This window comes from Sander vitreus, chromosome 10, assembly GCF_031162955.1.
Source record: "Sander vitreus isolate 19-12246 chromosome 10, sanVit1, whole genome shotgun sequence".
In the NCBI taxonomy this organism is placed as follows: Eukaryota; Metazoa; Chordata; class Actinopteri; order Perciformes; family Percidae; genus Sander; species Sander vitreus.
The window spans coordinates 6628973-6654247 of NC_135864.1; the positions used below are offsets into that span (position 1 = coordinate 6628973).

Genomic DNA, 25275 nt, shown 5'->3' on the forward strand with positions numbered 1-25275 from the left:
CAGTCAGCACAGGGCTCAAGCTTTCAAGGTTCTGAATTCCTTCCTGAAAAAAGCCCTTTGCTGCCTTCATTCCTGCATAGTGTGAAAACCAACTTTTGCATCAGTCAGATGATCAGTCATGGTAAATGAGAAGCTCCCGCGTTCCCGAGTGGTGCATTCCGCTGTTCTTCCAGCTAATCACTTGACACCTACAAGAGGAATGGAAATCTCTGCCGTCAAACAATCCCTCAAATACCTGTACCTGACTAACTTTATCATCATATCTATGTTGTTCTGTATTCAGGTTGATGCTCTATAGTTGGCATAGGAGTTTCTTTCTTTCTTTTTTTTACAGCAAATATGAGTAGATGCTTTGGGACAATGTAAACTAAGTGAACTCAGCCTTATCTTTTCAAAACCCACATTTTTTTATGAGATGTTCGCTCCCCACACCATTTTTGGTATTGGCTTTCAATTGTTGTCTTGAATCACGGCCACATAGACACCAGACAGCCGTAAACATTTGTTATCACCATATCCACCCTATCATGAAAATGCTTATCACTTAAGTCATAACAAAAACGACGCTCTGGAAGCACAGTAAACACATCATTCAGGTTTCTTGCTCGTAAATGAGCCTCCACCAGCATGAACGTCAAAGGAAATGGCCCTTGCTATGCCCACCTTCTCGGCTCAACAGCAAATCACTAGATTCCATTGGACTGTGAGCTTAATGTGAGCCTCTTGTTAATCTTGGCCATGCATCCTGCTGACAAATACCACCTAATATCACCTTTATGACATATTTAGCTTTGCAAACTCCAGGGTAAACATCTTGTGCCTTTTGTTGCGATATCAACAGCATCTGGCTGCTCCAAGTTGTTGCTCAGAGCAGGTTGATGATCTGGTTCGAAACAGCTGTCTGCAACTGCAGCCACCCCCAACAACCCTCCGCTTTCTCTCAAACACAGCACCTATGTTTAGTCAGTTTTCAGGGCGTCTTGCCTGGTTGGGATCCTGTCAATAGCAGGCAGTTCTCCAGGTGACGCCTCCTCTACCCCCATTTCCTCTGCTCCCTTCTGCTTTCATCTCTCTGTCTCGGATGCCTTGAAGACGTGACTTGGCCCATTTTAGAAAAATTCCTTCCTTTATTGTTTTCAAAACTGTGCATTGTGTTTTACTACAGGTGCTTAAAGATATTTTTTCTCCTCTCTTGTCATGGCTCTGTCGTTCCTTTTTCTCACCCCCGCTCTCTCACGCTGCCAAAGAGCCCGGTCCTTATCCAATAAAATGTCACCACACAAGCTGAACAAGAGAGGCTCTGGGTATATCAAACTTCCTATCAAACACTCTGTTTTGAACAGGGGCACCATACGCTGTGTTGTTCTCTGTATCACGCTCCTTCGGCTCCCATCAGTTGTTTCCATTCTTGAGATACTCAGTCAACATTTAAGTCATTATCAGGCAGCTGTTGTGACTTCAACGATCAGTCATGTTTGATTCATGAAGAGAAGCTGATTGACATGCTGGCAGACCTCCAGAAAGTGTCATATTTTATATGGAATTGAAACATTATACAGTTTATTCAGACAATCCAATACTCAGCTATCAGGTAACAACAACGAACGTGTTCGATAATTTGTAATTTGCTGCATTTTCACAGATTATCTAACACATATATTACGACTTTAAACTGTAACCATAACTATTACTGAGACTTCTATAGCAGGGGTCTTCAATGTTTTTTTACGCCAAGGACCCCTTAACTGAAAAAAAAAGATGGATCAGGGACACCCTACATATATTGTATGAAGTGAAGTTGCATATTAAACAAACCCTACACTAACTTGTAGGGCGGCGCCTTTATACATACCTTTTTTGCATAGAATTCTAAGCTATTCAAATTGCCTAATAATTGTTGGCATGATTTTATATATCAGGTTTAAATGTTAAACATACCTGTGGCACAGGGAATCCTTAGGATGAACTGCATCTGTGGATGGCCTTAGTGACTACCTTAGCTACAGTTGTGATTAATATTAGCTAATAATATGTTGGATTTATGTTAAGACATTTACATTTTTGAAAAAACTTTCAAAAATTAACAATAATTTGGAGGCCCCCATGCACTGACTCTGAGGACCCCCCTAGTGGTCCCCGACCCTCTGTTGAAGATCTCTCTTCTATAGGAAAGAGTGTTTATATACTGTATGATATGCATGTAAAACCAGAAGAAAAGGCCCATCCTAATGCATACTTGAAAGAACATAGTCCCATAACCTAATCCAGACAACAAGTACTTTCAGTATTGTATCTGTTTTAGTGACACATTTTTTTCATACAAAGCATTACATACATTACTTCATACAAAGCAAATAATTTAAGAATAGGACTGTAGAAATGAAGATTAGTTGTAGTTTACGGAGGCTCTGGTGTATTTAACATGTTGATATGGCTTGATTGTCAAAATGTTCTGCAGCACCTCAATAGTTGTACAACACATGACTAATACGAGCAAGTGTGATATTGAAATTATTATTTTGATATTGATATCAGATGTAATAATATTAGTCCACAGTCTCAACAACCATTTTCAGGCCCTGACAGCTGCTGTACTAGAGAAGCAACAGACTGCCAAACTCTGTTAGATCACTGCTAATGTGTTGACATGTGAGGCCTTGTTGACAATAGGCTTTTATGGTTGTTGACTTTAAAATGCTGCCACGGCCCGTTAGTTTGAGTTACTTGGAAAACAACGACTGCATATTGCAGAGGAATTCTGCTGGAGAGGAACAAGTATTTGTCTTGTTAGCTCTAAATCTTCTCTAATTCTATAATATTGGCCTCCGTTTTGATGTTTAATGAGCTGTACATTTTGGTCAAATATGAAGTGTTCTTGCAATACATATTCATAAACAGGTTTTTCCATGTGGGTGAAACTAGTTGTGGGAACAAATGAAAATATTTTTGTTCCGCTAGATGTGAAAAATGAATTACACCTAATATCAACAGTTTTAACTCTGGTGAACCAGACTAACATCAGCTTGGTAAAATGAAAACATTTGACATCATGGGCATTTCAAAACTGATTTCCCCACAGCCATTTGTTCTTGAATATTTTCATTGATCACCCAACATTAGTAATGCCGTAGAACCACAATGCTTCAGTGATAGATGTAATGGTCCTATACTATTTAGTTTTGTCTTTGAATGTATTATTGCTCAGGAAACAAATATTATATTTTATGATGTCATGTGCCTTCCTCTAATTCCATTTTTTTTTTTTTTATCAATAAGACTACAATTGGTCTGAAACTGCCTGGAAAAATCAGTCCTCTCCTTTAGCAATGCCTTTACAAAAGAAGAAATCTACAAACATATCAAGTATGTAAGACCAATTACTAGAGGGAAAGAAAATAAACTATATTCATATGGGTTTGTACTGTAAGTCATCATATTCTGGATATACGGTTTAATATGATGATTATTAACAATCTGTTGCTGCTGTAGCAGGAACATCCTGGAGCAGTGAGTCACTTGCAGCTGAGTCAAGTGAAAAATGAACAACTCTTTCTGCAGTCTGACAGCATGACAGAGACTAACTCTACCTGCTGACATGACATGCTTTCATGATTCTCTCTCACACATTTTTTCAGTCAAGGGTATGTGCACACACATATGCCCGTAGCCACTCTTACATACATCCACAACCAGTTCCACATATGCATGTGTGCATACAAGAGTAAATGCAGGGACAAAAAGTACACCGTTGTCACCATCTTCCTTGAAACAGTAATGTAAAATAAGTGGCAATAATAATGAGTCATTTTGTTCTGATGATAAAGCATATAGAAATGTATACCGAAACAGACTCTGTGGTGATGGACGATGACTAGTCAATGTAATATCAAGTAAATATAAAAAAAACTAAAATGATTGTATCTTTACACCTTCAGGAATCTGTACTAAAGTGCAAAGTAAATGTGTTGACATGGACAACAATATCATATCTGCCATGACAACGGATCTGCAGACGTGTCCTGGCAGTCGGTGGCACATTAAAGCTTTCTCAAGCTTTCAGGCATGCATGAAGACAACTCATTCCTTTTAGGTAATACTGGTACTGTGGATCAGTGACTCAACACCTGCTCAATACGGGCCGGCTATTGACACACTCTAAGGCATTCATTAAGATTAGAAAAACATTTAGCATTAAGCATTATTCAGCTGCTGCTTCACAATTAGATTTCAGGCATTTTGTTTTAGATGCCTGTGTCTGCGCTCTGAGATGTTTTCTCTTGCAACAGAAATTAAATAAAGTCAAGCACTTAAAGAATCACGGTGACAGTGATCACAAAAAGTGCTGAACTGGAAGGTTGGAAGCCTGCAGTACGCAGTGGGTAAGTAGACTGTCCAACTACCGAATGGCCTTAATTGAAGCCCCTGCAAATATAAGAACCTGCCTGCAGTTCCTTTGAGCAAAACAGTGAATCATCACCAGAGGGTTATACTGCTCTAATATTAAGAGCAAGACAAGAAATCTAGTATCAAAAATGGAGAAAAAAAATCTATAGTGCTTTTATACAATACATAAATGATATAACTGATGGGCTTTGAAATGTGTAACAGCCTTGGTCTTTGAGCAACATATATGATTAATAATCTGATTTATATTTGACTACTTAAAATATATGTTTATAATTGAAATCAACAAACCAAAAAGAGGAATGTGTTAATACACTTAAAGCTTGTTTATCCCCCCAAAACAAACCATTGATACAATTATTTTGTGTGCAGTTTGGAAAGTTCCATAGGTTAATTTCTCTTCTATGTAATATCTGAGACTTCAATGGCTTTCCGTTTTATTATCAAAGGCTGCAACTGCCCCCTGGGCTACACTTTTAATATAACTGACCAAAGTCCTCTTTTATTTAGTCCAAAGAGCTCTTTAAGTGATAGGCATAATGGAGAATATCCCAATCTTAATAAAAGGTGTGAAGCTTAATAGAGGAAGCCATTACGAATTAGAAAGATACACACTACTGTATAAATACCCCGCAGATATTCAGAAAATTGGAGGTCGTGCAAAGAACAACTTACACTTAATTACCTGATAATCAAACGTCAACAGTATTTGCCTTCTCTGCTGCCATTTTGTCTGTTTCCTTGCTCATTTCTTTGAGTACATATTGTAGGCTGTCTAACGACCATGTATAAATAATAAATAATAATAATAAAAATAATACTCTTATAGCTTCTGTTGAAATATGATTCATAACCTCTAACTTGTATTTATTAATTATATTATTAAGTCGTTATTATTTTTCACATTTTTGTTTATAGTAGGCTATTTACTTAAAGGATTACCTCTTTCTATATAACGAGAGCTCCATCTAGCGTTCAATCATTAGAACATTCAGTTTCATTTGTCCCACCCAGTCTTTAATTCTATTGGCTCACGTGTTTTTAAGGCCAGTCACGTTCTGCTTCCCCATAGGCTCGGCGATGTGTCCGTCACACCGTTTACGGCAGTGTAACCACCCACTTCAAAGATGGAGGACGATATCACAGATTTGAGCAGACCACAAATGTACTTGTTTGGTGAGCTCTCCTATTCTGGCAAACCTAAAAGAAATTCGGTCGCACAATCAGTTTTACGGCCATGTTATCAGGCACAAATAGCCATTTAACATTTTTAGCTGGAAGAAGATAGCTAACGTTAAATAGCTGCCTGCCCCTACTGGCGCCAATTCAGCTCTTTTGTTAGCTAGCCGAAGGAAGGCATGGATATACAGCAGCTATAGCAAAGAGTAAACCCCCGTATCTCAAACTATTGTATGCATTTGTGTATTTTGTTCAATATAAGTGCAAACATAAGCTTAGTTACACGTTGCGTGTATCGTTTTCCTCAGGTTGTACCCTCAAATCGGACAAACAGGAGTTCAAAGTTGACGTAGACGACGATGATACGGAACAACAGCTGTCACTCAAAGCAGTAAGGAAGACACGTTTTATTGACTTTCCATTTTAACGTAGAATCACTGAATAACGGGTATGTTTCAAAGGGAAAGAACACGAGGGTTAGATGTATGAAGTAGCAATTTGTTTAAACGTTGAAAACGTGAGCTGCGTTATTGAAATTATACGTTAAGTGTAGCCAGAACTTAACGTAACACCAGTAACGTCACGTACGCAGTGAGGAGGTCACAATTTAGCTAGGCAAACCTCAGTGTAGCTGCTCAACAAAAGTAGGGATAAAAACATTATCCTTTGTACTTTATTTTCATGTGTTATGTTCCTAAGATTTACATTCAGTCCAGTTCTGAAGAGTTCATTTGTAAAAACAGAAAAAAGCCATTTATAAACCAAGCTATCAAATAATGGAGATCACCAATCACAAATGATCAGAGACCAAATGAAAGTTTTTCATGTATTTGTTTGCCTTAGTCAAAGGATTTGTTCAAATGTGAACCAGAGAAAAGCAAGAAACCTTTCAACCCTAAAATTAGATCCTAAAAGTCTTGGCTCTAATTTCAACAGCTGTACCCCAAAAATGTTTGATACCTTTACTGAAATGACAGGTAATAGTTTAACTAGTTAAAGTTTAAATCAAGTAATGAGATCAATATTAATCAAGCGTTGTCAAACTGGAACTGTAGTATTCAACTGGCATTTACCGGGTAATGAAGAAATTTAGACCCTTACTGGAGGCAATAATCTAAATCTAAATAAAATTTGATTGAAAAAGAAACATAAGGTCGTCAGTTGAAAACCTGCTTTATTCATGGTGCATCAGGTCAAAGGGTTTCAGGAGCAACGTTAGCCTGATGATGCAAAGACATGGAGATGATGCTGAGTTGTATGGAGTCAGCTGCGCTGCTTTTACAGGTGTGTCTGGGAGCTGAGGCTGAGGATAAGTTCCACATGGTGGAAGTCGAAGGCCTCACTTATGATGGAAAGACGACCAAAGTGCCACTGGCTGTCCTGAAACCGTCCGTCCTGCCTTCTGTGAGTGAACGCCATAGCTGATAGCATTTTGTGATGAATTAAAGGGTTTTCTCAGGTATATAAGTAAAGAAAAGGCACATCTATTAGGTGATATGTATAGTTTATAATGCCTAGTTGCGAGTTATCTTTTTTAAATGAGTAATAGTAAATGTAAAATAGCTTTTCAGCCTCTTTCATGCTTAATGAAATGACAAAAACTTAAAAAGGACAGCTCATTTATACTGTGGAGCATACAGAAACCAGTAGTGTAGAATGTAAATGCAAATTCTACATCCAGTTGAAAGGATGCATAATTGTATTAGCAATGATAAAATTGCTTATTTTGTTGTAATTGTTATTTTTCTTGTCCAGATGAGTTTAGGTGGATTTGAGATCACACCTCCAGTTACCTTCCGTCTCCAGTCAGGCTCTGGACCAGTTCACATCAGCGGGCAGCATTTTGTTAGTGAGTATTAAGGAAACAGTGACAGGTGCTGCTACTGCCTTTTCTTCTTCTAGAATTACAGACACACACGTACAAAATATGACTCAGGTAACAGTTCACCACATCTTTAAAATGAAGTCCTTACCTACTCCACACTCCAGCGTGTCAGTCAGAAGGACAGTGAAGTTGATGGAGCGTCGTTTTATAGACCCCGAAATTATAATGTGTTCATTATTTCGTCTCTTCTTGCTTCTTTTTTGGTGGGACAAACAAATAACTGGGAAAGACATTTTCAAGTAGAAAAACAGATCTACTCTTTTTACTATGACTAATCACAAACAATGATTTACAAATGGCTTTGCTTCTTATACTACTGCAGTGATTAATAAGGAGCTAAAGATAGATGTTCTAATTGTTAGAATTAGCATTTCACTGATTCATTGAGTATGTTTACATGCACACCAATATTCCACTATTAATCCGAATAGTACAATATTCCGAATTTGATACAAGTCATGTAAACAGCATATTCCGGTTGGACATTCCGAATAAGGCCTTTTTCTGAATATAGCATTTTCCAATTAAGACGTGGAATATTCCGGTATTATTCGGGTTTTAGAGGCATTCTTTGGACATGTATACAGCACATTTGGAATATGCGTCTCAATCAGGATTTTTACCGCAGTTTACGCCCAATTTACGGCCTCATGCCTGTTTACTGTTTACGGTCAGCTCTGTGCGTTGCCTTGGTTGATGTAAACAAACCAACCAGCCAACAGTTTGCAAGGCTGCAGACCTGATAAGAAGGAGAAACAGCAACTTTTAAACATCATCAAAGACTTTGATATCAACAGGTTTTTGGATATGCGCACACATCGCTACGCCGACCTTTTCAAAAAGCTGGTTGAAGGAATGAAAGAGGGATGCTGTGTTCGCACGGTCCAACAAGTCCTCCACCGCTGGTAAACTTAGAAAAAATTGTATTTTGCACAGCTGCATGTAAACGGGAATATTTGTATTATATTCACAGAATATATTGTGACGATATTCACTGACGGAATATTGTCTTTTTCGGAATAAGGGCAAAAAACGGAATATTATGTGCATGTAAACGTAGTCACTAATGACAAATATCACTCTCTGTTTCTAATAATGTTTAACAGTCTATACAAGGGGCTGTTCAGGTACATCCAAACTAAACTGAATGCATCACTGTGCAGTGCCAGTAACCTGTATGTTGCTTTGTAGGTGTGAAGGATTCAGAGGATGAAGAAGAGGAGAACAACACATCGCCAGTGAAGCGGCCTGCAAGCCTGTTGTCGGGGAAAAAGCCTCCATTGGTAGCTACCTCAGTGTGTTCATTGAAGCTTCATACAGTCATGTGCAGAAATTAGCACACCCATGCTAAAGTTGACTAAAAAGAGGAATAAAAAAAAATCATCTTTTGGAAATTGATCTTAATGCCTTAATTAAAAAAAGGAGGAAAAATCCAACCTTTAAGGACACCAATTTTCTTTGAATGAATAATGTATCGTAAATAAATAAATGTTCTTCCTTAAAATACAGGGGGCATAAGTCAGTACACCCCTATGTTAAATTCCCATAGAGGCAGGCAGATTTGTATTTTTAAAGGCCAGTTATTTCATGGATCCAGGATACTATGCATCCTGATAAAGTTCCCTTGGCCTTTGGAATTAAAATAGCACCACATCATCACATACCCTTCACCATACCTAGAGATTGGCATGGTTTTATTTCAGTTAGCCTAATAGCTGGTTTGATTTGCATTGAGAGATGATTTCATGGAAAGTACCCCATGTCAGTCTCTAGGTATGGTGAACGGTATGTGATGATGTGGGGCTATTTTAATTCCAAAGGCCAAGGGAACTTTTTAAATTACGGCATTAAGACTTCTCTGTAGCAGTGGTGCTCATTTGCTTGCTGCACACCTGCTAAAGAAACATACAGGAAACCAAGCATGTTGCCACATTGAGTGAAAAAAGTTAATATTGAAACAATGCTATATTGTTATTTTGTCATCTAATGCTAATACCCAAACAGAAATGACAACTCTAAACTACTCTGCAAAGCTCTAATAGTGTTTCTGACAAAAACATGATTCATGTTCATTGTAGAAAAAACTAAAGATGGATTCTGACGACGATGAAGACGACAGCGATGAGGATGATGAAGAGTATGTTGGGGTTTTTTTTAATGCTGATTTTTTTCACTGTGAATGCTAAAAACACCATGTGTCTGGCTCAATGTTTAGTCAAATGGACACATAATATAAGGAATCATTTTATTCACTAAATTGCTTTTCTAGCATGTGTGTTGTATTGGTTTTTACCTGAGTTAACGGTTTTTCTCTTCCTCCTTTTTGCAGTGACGACGAAGATGACGACAGTGAAGAAAATGGTGTGAAGCCCCAGAAGATTGTCGGAAAAGATCTCAAAAAAGTAAGCCTGGTCTTTTTTACTTGTTCCTTTTTATAAATAATGTTGAAAACGTGTAACTTTGATTGTACCTGCGAAAAACATGACAGTAGCTGCAAGATGCTTTAGGGGCACCTCCCCAGGGGGCCACACAGGCATGATACACATATATATTTTTTAAATTCAAAGTGACTTACACTTTCCAAGGATATCATTATCTCATTCTGATGCCCATTGCAAATAAACACCTAGATATCAGAGTAGAAATCTATAGAGAAAAATAAATTGTCTGGTAGATGCAGTTGTATTAGGTTTGTCCAAGGGGGCCCACAGGGTCGGACTTTGAAAAAAGTAAACCGCAGTTAGGGTTCATACAAATATCTGATAGTTTCAAAACATGCAGTTTGTAATAATCAGCTGGATATTGGAGTATTGATGTATACTTTTATGCCAGGGTACATTATATATATATATATATATATATATATATATATATATATATATATATATATATATATATATATATATATATACATATATACATACATACAATTTTGGATTGTTTTAATTGTATCACTTCCATCACTGTTCAAACTAAATGCCTAACTAGGGTTGGGCGGTATCCAAATTTTGATACCGTCAAACCACCTCCCTATTTTACCGCGGTATACGGTATTACCATGACTAATTAATAATTATGCCATAAGGCTCAGACGGCGTCACCAAACTGTTGGCTTGTGCACCGTTCAGAAACTGAATACCAAACACTAATACTGAAACAATAATACCATAACAACAACTTACAAAAAACTACTTTCTCCTCCACACTGTCACGTGATGATAACCACACATAATTACATAAATTATATTTTGTGGAGTGCAAGCGGGGCAGACGTGTGCTGCTGCCGGTTGGCGAGGAAAATCCTGTCTGCCTCCACAGCCAGTGCCCGATAGTCTCTGGAGGAAGAGAGGGGGGAGCAGGCCAGTGCGGTGCACACGGGTGCTGGAAGCTGCCGCAGGAAAATGTGGGCGAAGAGGAATGAGGGATCCGTTGCGCCCAGCACAGCCAGCGTCCTCTCCATTAACTCGGACGGCTTGCTGTCGCCAAGGCCGTTCAGGTACAGCAGGCGGTCTGCTTTCTCCAGCTCCAACAGTTCAAAGAGTTCCAACAGGAATGTTTTGAGTGCGTCGTACTTGCCGTTAGCCGGAGGAGCCTCTAACCATAGCCATAGCCCTGGCTGTTGTTGAGGCATCTAAGGCCGATACCACATGGAAATACTTTGTAACGTCCTGTGTTATTCCTCTCAGCTGGAACTGGGCCTCGATGTGCTGAAACCACGGCCGTGGGTTGTGCTGCCAAAAGTCCGGTAACTTGATGGTGGCTACGTAGATAGCACCGACGTTAGCCGCGCCGCTAGCAGCATTTTCACCACCGTCGTCGTTTGACATAATTCAGCCATTAACCCGGAACTCGTATATCATAACACCTCTCCCTTAAAGGTACAGTACCTTGGTGAATGTCTCTTTCAGTCTTACTTGTGGGTCACCACAATTTAATATTTAATCCTTGTCTCCTATATAAGTGCATTGCATTTTATTTTTATTGACGGTATTGAAACTGATACCGTTGCTATTTTTAGACCCAGCGGTATACCGTATTACCGCCCAAACCTATGCCTAACCAAACTTTAATTTGTACAGTAGATGACATTTATTTGCAGTGTTTCCTGTCCCCTGTTGTCCACCAGGTGTCAGAGTAGCCAAGGGCTTGCCCTCAGTTTTTTTGTGTGAAAAGGAATTTCTCTGTGTTGCTGCTGTCTGCCCACTCCCCTTTTTGTTTTTACCACTTCATGTAAACTCCCACACTGTATCCTATAGTAGCATTTCATTTCAGAAGGCCCTTCCCATTCTTGCACTCACTGACCGTCCACCTCTTTGTATGGGACAAAACATGGAACTTTTTCATCCTGTTCGCTCATGTGCCCACCTGTTTTCCATGAGTAAAACACAGGGTCTGTGTGGCGTAATGATTGGATTTCTCCTCTGTAATCTACTTGAATTCTCACCGTCTCACCAACAAGGCGGCATGTGTTATCCTATACGTAGACACACACACACACACACACACACACACACACACACACACACACACACGCACACTCAAAGGTATATACAGTACACACTGTAGCCATGTACGCTTACTGTGAAATATTTAAGTACACATGCATACTTGCTTAAAAAAATGCACACATTCTGCATCAACAAACATCAACAATACATTTACAGTATACACACACACACACACACACACCAGTTATGGGAAACATCTTCCCTCATTTTTCTGTAACACTGCATATCTTTGTCCCTCTGTCATCCCACTGTTAATATGAATGCTCCTTTTTATCGTCTCATGCCATTTCAGCTTTGCACCTGGCCGTTGCCTTTGAACACTTGTTTTGCGTGTTACCACAATCATTTGCAAGTGTGTGGGTGCATGTGTGTATCTGCCTCATTTTTACCTCTGTGTCTGTTTGTGATTTCTTGTCTCTCTTTTTCTTTTCTTTTTTTTAACGTGCTATCCAAGTGCAATCTGTGCCAGGCAAAGATCAAAGCAGGGCAGATGCGCATACCTGCGACGTGAGCGCCGATCCTTGCCTCAGGGTCAGATGACAGCTGAGCATTTCTGTCACCTGTTGATTTATTCTGTTGTCTTCTCCTCTAATACCTCCACCTCCGTCTCCCCATACCCCTCCCCTCCATGACCTTTAATCTTTGTCTTCACCCTTCTTCTCTTTATATTCCTTGTTATCCTGTCTTGTTCTTTACTAATGAAAGCACACAACTCTAGAAAGTAGGGCTTGAAACAATTACTATTTTTTTGACGACTTATTTAGCAATATGTCAATATAAGTTTTTATAACCTTTTTTTGTTGTTGAATTAAACTTCATTACTGTTTTAAGTACCAACCTGAATGTGTCCATAGCATTGTGTATGGATAGTTTTGGCATCGGATGCTTGGTCAGACACCACAAACGAACCGCACCAGAGTTCGATTGAAAGCGTACCGAGACCACCTCATCAAGGAGGTCTCGGTCCGCTTGTTTGTTAGGGGTGCATGATATATCGACTCAATATCGTTATCGCGATATCACATTGCGCATTATTATATGGAAAGTGTGCAATATTTTTTTTATTTTGTGGAGCGCTGCGTCCCGTCCGTTGGCTGTGTGGCTTAGTTGTGTTTGATTTAGAGCCCGCTAGAAATGCTGTAATGATCATGTTTCATTGGCCAGTTACCGTGCCACTTGCACATGTTAGTGCACGTCAGCGCACGGGTCCACTACATGACAAGCACTATGTAGCGTACCACGTGTGTGCATATTTCGAGAGAGTGACATTCTGAGTGAAGAAATAGATAGAGACAACAAAACGGAACGAATCAGAGAAGCGAAAGAAGAGTTGTCCTGTTCTCTTTCTTTCTTTATTTATTTTATACTGTACAACCAGTAAAACATGTCCTGTTCTGTAGACATGGTCGTTATTTATTTATTCATGTTGTACCAGTCCAATATGACAGTCAGTTGAAATACACCTTGTGTTGTATTTGTTATGAATCTATTTTGATGCGTTTTCCCATAACTTTTGTAATTTTACATACTTTTAAAAAATATCGAAGTTAATATCGATATCACAATATTCATAATATCGCAATATCACATTTTGTCAATATTGTGCAACCCTATTGTTTGGTCCGCTTTTAGTGCGCATCCAAGTGCGATTGCTGCATTCACACCTGTTCAAACGAACCGCAACAAGGGGGAAAATGAACTCTAGTGCGATTTAACCGATGTAACTGAATGAGGCAGGTGTGAGAGCCCCCTTAGGTTCAGCTGAAAGTGTGCCTGTGTTGATGTTTTTTCCTGAATGATTTTGATGTTTCCTGCCCTTTGTGATGAGCAAACACGTTTATTAGAGTTGCATAATTTATTATTTATTAGATGTGTGTTACAAAATAACATCCTGAGGCATATGGTCTACATGTGGTCGATGTTTGAATTGCAGTTTGACAGCATTGCCATGACAAATCAATCCTACATCATTAATTGAGACAATTATCATAATTTTGGCAACAGAGCAGCCTTGCAGTGCCAGTGTTGGCTTTGAGACCATAACACAGCCAGTGTTAAGAAAAATAAATAGCTGAGTTAAGTTGTATTTAAGAAGACTCTTTTCAGTCAAAAACTGGATAAAGACATCATGGTTTGAGGTGTTGAACATCTCAGACTGCTCCAACACAAGTCTTGAGGCTGCTACGTCTTGTGTACAGCATTCATGGAGATTGCAAACAGTCATGTAGCTGACTTCCAAGTAGTCAAACAAAGAACAAGACAATGGCATCAAGTGGGATAATGAGAGAGAGAGTGAGAGACTGAAACAGTTTATTTGCTAAGTGTTTCAATGTGGTTATGTGTTTTGGCCCTGACACACCGGACTGTCTGGCGAAGTCAGTGACTCGAGTCTGTTCGGTGTGTTCTGTGCCGTTGTCCCTCAGAGGAGCTGTCGGCCTTCATTTTGGCCGACCTGACATGCTTGGTCGGAGTGTGGCCAGTTGACTCACTCCAGTGCTAACCCGGAAATAACGAGCGGGATGAGTGACGAACACCAAACTTTTAAACTGACCCTTGTTGATTTGAAATGAAGACAGATTCAGCAACTGTATGGCCTATTTCTCGCTTAAAATGTTTTCAGAAACGCGTTTCAGTGAACTATTTTCGTAAAATACGAGATCGTATTTCGAACAAGCCACCATTACTATCGGCTGGAGAAGCCAGACCCACGTGACGCGTTGTCATTTCCGGTTTTCATTGTTTTCGAAAACTGCGTCGCTTCGGTGTGTTCCAAGGCACTTTTTGGACCTCGGGGAGCCGACTGATCAGTCCGACTGCCTTTTTTGCCGCCGTCGGGTTTCAGGGGCTTTAAACGAGTCGAATAAGCGGATCCTCACTACAGCAGTGACAGGTTTCTAACCTTTTTGGCAAATCTTTCCACTTCTAACCCTCTCCATTCTAATTTCTCTATCCAAAAACCACATGAACAACACAATATCGCTGATCTTTTCTTGTCACATACCATAAATTGACTCAAACAAAGTCTACACTTTCTAGTCTTTTACTACTACACTTGGTGGTGGAAACAGAGTGATTTAAGCCATTGGTGAAAGGAGAGAAGGAAATCATCTTGTGTAAAACTCTTTAACATACACTGAGGTGCATCTATGAAGGATTAAAATAAAGCACAATTTTTCTCCACTTGAATGATTTCTGTCCTTTGTAGAATAATATCCCTCAGATAGATAGATAGATAGATAGATAGATATATAGATAGATAGATATATATATATCTATATCTATATATATATATATATATATATATATATATATATATATATACATACATACATACATACATACACACACCACACTGTAACAGCCTTACAGCTTCTTGTATTGCCAGGCGTAGCTTTAGGAAATAACATGTGTAATTGCCTTGTAGCAGTTATGTCAACACAGGCAATTACACTTCTAGCCCATTCCAAAGAAAGGGTTGGTGCTCAGGAAATGCAGGTACTTGCCTCGGCTATTACAAGGTAATTACACAGGTGACTTGAGAGCAATGGAAACCTGACAGGAAGGCCTCCAGTGTGGAGAAGAACAATGACAAGTTATTGGGTTACTAAGTATCTGATCAGTGACAAATTGCCAAGTATGTCTAGTGCCTCCCATGTAATTTCATAAAGCGCTGGTGCTTGGAGGTGATTTCAGTTGTGATTACATATCAAATCAGGTTTAGTTGCAGTAATGTTTTTTCTACCCAAACCTTTTTACTGAGATACTTAATCAGAATACATTTATAATTCTGAACATTAGGACTGCCACTCCTCCTTTAGCTTTTAGAATAAGAAACTTTATTATTCACATACAATCATACAGTACAATGTAGTGAAATCTCTGCATTTAACCCATGCTAAACATTAGGAGCGGTGGACAGCCACATACAGCGTCCGGGGTGCAACTTGGGGTTCAGTGTCTCGCTCAAGGACACTTTGACATGTGGACCTGGGATCGATCTACCAATCGTGTGGTTGAGGGCCGACCCGCTCTACCACTGATCCACAGCCACCCCAGAATGACATTACGCTGTCATACTTTTGTTTCTGTGTTGCGGAATGTCAATGTTTTTGTCTTCATGTGTTAAAATGCTTTTAACAATAGTCTACACATCAAGTTTATAATAGTCTAAGTGAAGAGAAATAACGTAAGACTTCATGGCAAAAGACGAAGAAGAAGAAAAGTAACCGCAATTGCAAGCACTTCTAAAAAAATGTGGTTCACATTATTTTACAAGCCAATTATGATTTGTCAGCTATAAAAGAGGCTTGGCAATGGGAGTTTTCAAAACAACATGACCCAACTACCAGAGCCCCACAGAGGCAAAGTTATTTTAATATCCAACATAACATCAAGAGGAACAGTCTGAAAGTCACGCATTGACAAAAAGGAATCACTGTCGCAGTTTGAAACTAACCAACAGGGATAATATGGTAAATGTATACACAGTATATAGGGGCCTGTTAGCTTTGGTAATTGGCCAACGACTAAACCTTTTGTAGCAGTGCTGCAGTTTTTCATTCAGTTACTACAAAGTTAGTCAGGGTACTTTTTCATGAAGTGTTAATTACATACAGTACACAGCTGATTTTAACTTCAGTATGGTGCCCCTGCTGTCATCTCATAGTTGTTTACTATGATTTACTGTCATTTAGTATATATTTTCTGAGCTTTAAATACAAAGACGGAGAGTTGTGCCATTTTCTGTTTTTACATATCAATATTTACATGCTTTATGAGCATTTCTGTAAAGCAGACTAATTAATTCAGCTCTTTCCTAAAAACATAGGGATGTCTTACTGGAGATGTCTTATTTATACAGTTTGGTTGTTTTTCCTTGCTTTCTCAGAGCCCAGAGCTTTCAGCAAAGAAGCCCAACAAGACTCCGGTTAAACAAAACTGCCCCGCAGGAAAACCATCAGGATCAGCGGTCAAACCACAGATGAAGGTAGGAAAAGGCTGGATCACCTGCTCAGCTTTACTTGTGGTAATTTATGTAGAAAAGGCTCCGCTGTTAGGTTCAACTAACTAAAAACCAGATGTTTCAGCACTGTTTATTGGACGGGCAACACAGGTTTAAAAGGTGCAATGAAGTGGGACAGTTCTTTTTTTTTATTATTATTTTTTTTTCAGATTTAAATAAATATTTTATTTAGCTGCACAGAAAACCAACAAGTCTATATTGTATCCATATTGCACCCCTCCCTGTAAAATGTCCCTTTTACCCCCCCCATCCTAGTCCTGTTTATTTTTTGTTTGTTCATATTTTAAAATTAGTTTGGAAATGATATAGCTAGATTTGTGCTGAATACCAGACATTATCTTATTATTATCATTAATTAGGTCTGCAGTCTCTCTTGTCAAAGTCAGCAACTCTATTCCTTATCAAAGACATGTCACTCTCAAAAGTATGCAAAAGAATGGTAGATAATGAAAATCAGTTTTAAAGAAGAACAGACAAAGAAGTATGCATTTATCTACTGTCATGTGATGCAACTTTGGTAGGTAGATACGTGTCACAACATAGCAAAAAATGACTTAAATCTCCACAATAAAGCAGCAAATGTAAAATGTCGTACTTGAAAACCTGATAAGGCCTGTAAGAAAAATGCATTACAGAATGCAGTGCACTTATAAGAGACAAAAACCTGCTAAATTCCTTTTGCTCAAACCTGTGCCTGAAAAGACACAAGCTGTCTATGACCAAGGGTTTCACAATTAAAACATGCCAAAAAGGAAAGAGAGAAATACTTGGAGAGCCTTCCTGTTCCACAGCCAAGGAATGTCATAAATGCACATTGCAATTAGCTCAACCTGATAGTTAATTTCTTGGATGGAATGTCCTGGACAGCCGCCTCTCAAACCCCACAGCTTGAACTCTGCCTCTCTTTAAGCAAACACACCTGACCTCTATACAGGTTTCCTGGGGCAGGGTTTAAACCTGTGACCCCTTGGCCTGACCCCGCCATCTTGAGTTGCAGCCACCTTTGATGCCCCCCAACTCCCTGTAGCATACTTACACATCAGGGAATACAAATTGGCAACCTCCTCTGAAAGTTTACAAATATCACAAGGCATGTTACTTTGATAAAAATGACTTGGACAGAATTCTGTTCAGATAAGGCATTATGTGTTGGCATGCAAATGCTGGCTCATTGTATGGTAAAACATATGATAAAGGCACACCATCTCACACATTCACACACCCAGCACACGTTAAAAAAAAAAGAAAAGAAAAAAAGTAATTTCTTGTCTGACGTCTTGATAGAAAGCTCTGTCATTTTTTTATCATGTTAAACACTAAGCCACTGGATTGCTAAATTCCTGTGGCGAGAAAGCTGTCCGCCGCCCCCCCTCCCCCCCAGGGCCAGCGTTATTGGTGTGTGTGTGTGTGTGTGTGTGTGTGGAAGAGTGCAGCTAATTCTGTAGTGGCCGTTGTCCGGACATAACACAGTGGCTCTTGAAATGCACTGGGGGATTAGCCGATGGGCAACTGAACCCCCGAAACCATCCCGCCAGTTTAAATTTGTGGCCCGTGGTGCTTCAACTGCCCCCATCCCCTCTCCACTTGTACACAACAACTGTTCCTTCTCTACAACCTCTTCACACCCCTCACTTCCTGGACACACCTTCTCCCAATTGCTCTCATTACCAGCGTTTGATGTCTGGCGCAGCTTGCGCTTCCAGATGCCCCTGAGGAGTGAGGAAGCGGGCGTGGATGTCTGTTTTTTCTTTACTAAATGCAGGTGACTGGTCATTAGATTGGCTTGTCAGATCTGTTGCCAGTACCGCAGTTCTCACCTCTCACAGCCCGGCATGTCGCTGCAACTTCTTGCGTAACAGGCTCGGCATGAGAACCAGCTAACTCGAGATATGCTGATTTGAAGTAACTTTATCTTGCAGCTGGGGTCTTTTGATTGATGGCTTTGAAGAAGTTGATGCCTTCAAGTTCACGTCACAGTCGTAAAGTATATACCACTTCAATCAGGCTTATCCCAAAAGGGTGTGAGTCATTGTTTTAGTGACTGATTGACATGTGTTAACAGCAGGTGCCTATCTTGTTAGTGCTTATTTACTTTTCCCGTGAGTGTAAGGATGTTGGCTTCTACAGTAACTATGGCCCTAATGACTGGATCTGTCGTGCATGAAAAATGTCCAAAAGACCTTTTACTTACATTTACAAGTCAATAGATTAAAGTCACAGTTGTGACCTGACATTTTCCCAGAGGGCCTCCAAAGTCAAGTCATTTAATTTGTATAGCACATTTAAACGAACAACAGTTGACCCAAAGTGCTTTACAGGTCGAGCAGGGAAGGCAGAAACAGTATGCCTTAAATATACATAATCAAGTGTGCAAGATTCCATGAATGTAGTTAGGCAAAGGTAAAATCAAATAATGTAACATAGTATAAAACACCAATGGAACAAAATTTGCAAATACAAAAAAAAATAAAAAGTCCATTGCTCTGACAAAAAAAAGGAATTAAAGGGAGTTAAAAGCAAGAGAGTAAAAATGCGTCTTCAGGTTTGATTTAAAACTGGCAATTGTAGTTACAAAGCTCTCATTCCAATGACCATTACCATCGCTGGACAGACCTGATGAGCAAAGGTGTCACACCATGTGTTTGCAATGGATTGAAGACGAGACACTGTATCAAATGATAGCGTGCTTGTGATTAAGTTCCGTGTCTCGTGGCATCTGTAATCAGTGTCTGGTCCAGATGAAAAAGCTTGCTGGCGTTGTGTGTTTATCAGCTGTTTCAGGTCCACAGCTGTCCCTTGGAAGTAGAGAGCTTCCCATAAATAATAAATATGTAGTACATTTGTCTGGCCAGAAGCCAGCAGCATATGTGCTCTTTGTTTCCCAAAGTGCGGTATGTGTGATTCAAGGTTGTCTTCATTTTATGCCTTTTGATCTGCGCTATAAAATGCAGATCTCTCTGGGACAGGGACAAATGACTGCATTTTTTCAAACTAGAGAGATCATTCCACCTGTTTTTAACCATTTCAAGCCCTGGTTTTCAAAGCCTGAAGGTGCTTAAAGTATCAAGTAGTAACACATGCCATTTGTTGATTTCTTTTATCTAAACAACCAGTTCCAAATGTAAGCAGTAAATGCAACCAATGTAAGAAGTGGAAAGTTGTTAAGAAATCCTGCTTTTCAATTACACTCATCAGTTCCTGAGATACTGCGCTTAATCCTCCATCTTACATTTATGACAAATCAGTGTTTATGGCAGCCTACATCTGCTGAAAATAAACAGTTTGGTAACACTTTACTTGAATTACATTAGAGTGACATGACACTGTCATGTGTTCATGACAGTGTCATGACACAGTCATGACACATGAACCCTAACTCTAACCATAACTTATCATGACAAAAACTCAATGACACTTACTAAAAGAAGCTTTATGTCATAAATGTTTATGACTTGTTTATAATGTTTATGACACGTTCATGACGGTGTCATGTCAGTCTTATGTAGTAAAGTGTAACCCGAAGTTTTTGCTTTCAACATATTTTGGTCTAGTTTCTGACTCAAATAAAGATAATATGACAGTAATTTGAACCAGTACGTAGAGATCTAAATCAAAATTGTTAGAATCTGAAACAAAAGAATTATACCAAACTTACTTACAATGCGTGCCGTTTCCAGTAGGAATAGATACCTTTATCCTGAAATGATCTGTGCCATTCTCCACCCACTGAGCTGCTTAACTGCAGTGTAGAATAATATATTGTTCTGAAGTAGAAACAATCATCAACCAAAAAGAAAATCAATTACTGGCGAATCATTTGCTCATGAGGTTTTGCTGTTTGTTTGTTTTTTGACTCTCATGGTAAAGAGTTGCTTCATGCAGGGCTCCTCCCTCCTTTAAAATGTGTCTGGCTATCAATGAAACCCTGCAATTTCACAGAATTCCACACTGGCTTTACATGTAGGGGCAAGCTTTGTGGCTTGTGTAACATGCAGTCACGGCGAATGGCGTGTGTGTTGTCGTGTCACATTCAGACACTTCGTAATCGAGGACCTCCAGGGCCTCAACTGCCCAGGTCTGAACACACCTGTGGGCCCGCTAGTTCAATGCTCATGGTGCTCTCTTCTTCACAAACACAGGGCACTCTTCATGTGTTGAGATAGCACCTATAATGTCACCACAAATGAAAATAGACGGGTTGCTTGTGACTGTATTTGTGTTTTAGTCTTGACCATACATAAATGGTGAACAGAAAAAAAAGTGTAATCTTTTCTTGTGGAAGTCATTATTTTAATGTCGGCATAACCTTAATTGAAAAGAACAGTCATTGCACTTTGTTTTTATTTCCTTTAGTTGATATCAAGGTAAAAACACATTTGACAAACAATTTCTAATACTCATTGGAGAGTCAGGGCTTGCCCTCTCCTGCTTGCAAACAATAAAAAAGTAATTTGTACCTGATGTATTTGTTTAAAAAAAAAAAGATGGTGTAATTGAGCTATTTTTTGTCCTTTTTCTAGTGCTTTTATCTTCTTCCAGCTGGTTGCCTACGCCAAGTCTGTAAACACAGACCCAGAGAAAATGGGTCATGATAGGGCTGTAGTCCACACTGGCCTGTTGGTCAGCAAATGGATTCATCACTAATAAGTTAGCAGTTTTGTGTTGAGTTCAAATGAGAACACAGAACTAAACGGTTATAGCAAAAGCTGAACCTGAGTAAAAGAAGAAATATTGTGGCCTAATATGAAGTTATCTTTTTTATCTACATCTCTATAAATCTCTCTCTATATTACATATCAATCAGTGTTTCTTATCTAGTTGATGTCTTTTTCAAGACACCTGTCCTAGGAAAAGACAAACCCCAGGCTGGCCCGTCTAAATCTCCCCCTCTGACTGAGATTAAGAAGAAGTTGTCAACGGCAGCCAAGGAGGTAAGGCTGTCATCCTCTTTTGCAAATTATTACTCTTAATTGAATATCTGACGCACAGTTAAGATGATGAGTTAATGGCCTTTTTCATCAGGGAAAACCACTACCCAAGACAGAGCAGAAGTTCGAGAATTTCGTGAAGAGTTCTTTTAAAATCTCAGACAAAAATGTAAGTAATCATGAGTCATTTGATGTATTATCTACATATTTATTGATTGCACGTGGGTTTGAGAGCCCTGATTACGAGGCATCTGAGATTGGTCTTTGTTACATTTTTTGCTCTTACATCATATGTGCAATTTATATCAATTTCCCAGCTTTTTTGCTTTTTTGATCTACCCATTTATTCTCATAAACAGTTAACAGAGTTGTTTGGTTTGTAGCCACGGGCACATTTATATCAACCTTTATTTCAAGCTTTAAGAGCTTTTTGCCATGAGAGATACCCAGGAATGCATTATTGTTCCTCACACTGTCCTCATACACTGTCCATTATGCCTCAAACGTCTCTCCAGCAGTGTGTTCTCTTTGAATTATATTCATTTTGTGTCTTTGAGATGGAATGGGAGTACACCTGCCAAGGCAAACTCTTTCTCAGTGATTTACTGGAGTGTGTGTCTTTTGTAGCCTTAATGAAGGGACTGGTGGTATGTGGATGGTACCAGTCTCTTTCACATTCAAGGCCTTTGACCACCCCAAAAGAGGGTTTTTCTAAATGCAGTACTTAAATCTTTTCTAATGCTGCTTGTCATTTCAGAAGAAAAACAGCCCCTGCACATTGTTTTGCAGAGCAGGAATTATTCACCCAAACCCCTTTAGATTTTCACCACAGACTAAATGTTTCTAGGCAGTGTGTCAGAAAGAAAAACTGTCTTTTCTGTATCAAAGCATCTGTAAGAAGGCGGCCACTTGAAAAGGGCTATTTGAACATTCATTTGTGATTGCATTGCCGTTAAAATGTTAACTGGACAGTTATGAGAGCAGGTGAAATCTCTTTAGACCGGCACGAGGGCTGGGTGGACAAGGAAAAGTGTGGGGGTGGAGTTGAATCGGGGAGAGCTTGTTGATCCCAGTGTGTAGAAACATCTGTGGAAGTGCTTTGGTTTCATCAGCCAAGGCTGAGATCTGTCAGACCTGGAGCACCTAGTCATATACTCTGGTATGTACTGTTGCCCCCACCCAACCCGTCGTCATTCCCCTACAGCCCCATCTAAACTCAGCGTTCCCACAGGCGAGACGCACAAAAGCATGTTGTAGTAAAAGTGAGTCATATGTCTAATGCTGTATATCGCTTCATTCGTGAGATTTATAATTTCTGTTTCTTTGTTTCTTCTGTTGTGTTGTTATCTCTCTCTCCCCTTTCCGTACCTTCCTCAGGTGGTCAAGGATCTTTGGAGCTTTGTACAAACACTGAAGATTGAGAAGAAGTAACAAACCTTGTACTTTGTAACATTTGTATGTTTTGCATCCTACGAGACATTTAAAAGCACAGTCAGCGAGATTTCCTACTTGGCCTTATTATGTCATCATTGCTAACTATGACTTGGAGTGAACAGAAGGACTGAGTGCTGAAAATGGGTAAAGCCATTAATGACTCGGGTGTCATCGGGTTTTTAGATCCGAAGCACCTTCTGGAGCTAGTTCGTATTTCACTCACAAACTCGCTCATTTACGTTCAGCAGACAAGCTGTCCACTTCATTGCATGCCAATCTGCACCACCTATAGGGAAAGAAAGTAATAGCACCACCAATTAGGACCTGCAGATGTCTTTGTTGCAGGAAAGAAATAGCTGCTGCAATTTTAACACTTGCGCCACCTGCAGGCAATAAATGTTGCACCTGCAGATTTTTATGGTCCCTATAAATAACATATGTAAATTGGCAACAACATAATTCAAGTATTCAGAGCCAAGGCAGACCAGACAGAACCTAGTCAAGTTATTCATTGCTAATATTGGTATGTGGCCCCTCTGTCCTACCTTTTTTTTTTTAATAGTATCTTTTTTACCACAAGGAGTAGTTAAAAAACAAACATTTTCCAATCTTACCGACGAGGGCTCTTTGATGTAAAATATAAATCCTTGAACAGCAGCTATAAAAATGAAAGCAACTGCAGGAGGTGTAACTGTCGAATTACAGAAGCTATTCCTGTCCTTGCCTGAAGAAGGTGAGAGGCATGCCTAGATCTGACTTTCTTCACGTATAGTCGGCACCTGTTGCAAACTGCTGGTGCTATAGCTCTGCTTTTTGATGATATTGGCTGAGCCTGGTTTCAGTTCTTAGCATCCATGACACTGTGGGTCCTTGTTAATTCAACAATGCAATAGGAGATATTGCAGAATGTGCCTTTAAATATCTTTACTGTAAATTGAGATGAATCAAAGTCCCATTTTGTGTGAATTTAAACAGTATAAGGCTGACAGCTGATACAGGGGGACAATGACTAGTTTTGTTATTTTAGGCTCTGGCTTTATGAGGCATTTTTTTTAGCTTGCGAAACACGCTTACAGATTGTACTATAAATTTGTCTGGCATAATTGCTCAATACATATTGTACAGGAATTTGTCAGAGTAAGTCAATATGAGATTTTATTTTTTAATTGTGTCAGTCAGTTTGGTCATAGCATCTACTTCAGCTGAACATACAGTCATTTGTTTTTAAACTTGCCCAACAACACCAAACATTATTTTTTTGTTTCCTGCAGTGAACATTTTCAACTGTTTTTAAAACGTTTCACTTGAATAGTAGAAAAAAGAATACAATCTAGAAACTGTAAGATCCAAGTGCAGTTGCAACCTTGTGACCGTTGCGTATCGTTGCCAGTTAATCTGAGTACACAAGAAATGTTTCATCCAGTGTTTTTACCAGGAACGCACCTGACATTTCTGTATGAGAGCAGTCATTCTTTTTTTTCTTATATATATATATATGCTTTCAATACATTTGCAGTTATGGTTATGTTATCTAAACTTGTAGAACCTGCCTTTATTGCAAACCTGCTGACTAACTATTTCAGATGGCATTTTTTTGGAGTGTGAATTTATGTCAATCCTATGAACATCTGTGATAACCTGAGAGGGTTTTCCTTACAGTGATTGCAAAATCTGTAGCAAAAAATGATCATAAGAGCAGTACACAAAACATTCTCGAGTATTATGAGCTCTATAAAACCAACACAGGTGCCCTGACCAAAATGTTTTTCTTTAAAGTAATTTATATACATGATGTAGAAAAAGTTGAAAACAAGGCTAACTATCTCCAGGACTATATTTACGACGTGGTATTTACAATGTTTGCCGTGTATTTCTATGTACTCTAATGCACTAAAAACTGGTTACAAAACTATG

The 25275-nt window shown here is 39.2% G+C and overlaps 1 protein-coding gene across 1 annotated transcript; it reads left to right on the forward strand.

Annotated features, from left to right (window-relative positions):
* The first annotated feature begins 5483 nt into the window (after positions 1–5483).
* On the forward strand, positions 5484–25273 carry npm1b (nucleophosmin 1b). Its single transcript, XM_078260076.1, has 11 exons — positions 5484–5580; positions 5892–5974; positions 6868–6987; positions 7339–7432; positions 8660–8751; positions 9547–9605; positions 9798–9870; positions 16865–16963; positions 21835–21930; positions 22022–22096; positions 23305–25273. Exons 1-11 carry the CDS (start codon positions 5532–5534, stop codon positions 23356–23358), a joined length of 894 nt encoding a protein of 297 aa, XP_078116202.1. The 5' UTR covers positions 5484–5531; the 3' UTR covers positions 23359–25273.
* Positions 25274–25275: the final 2 nt, after the last annotated feature.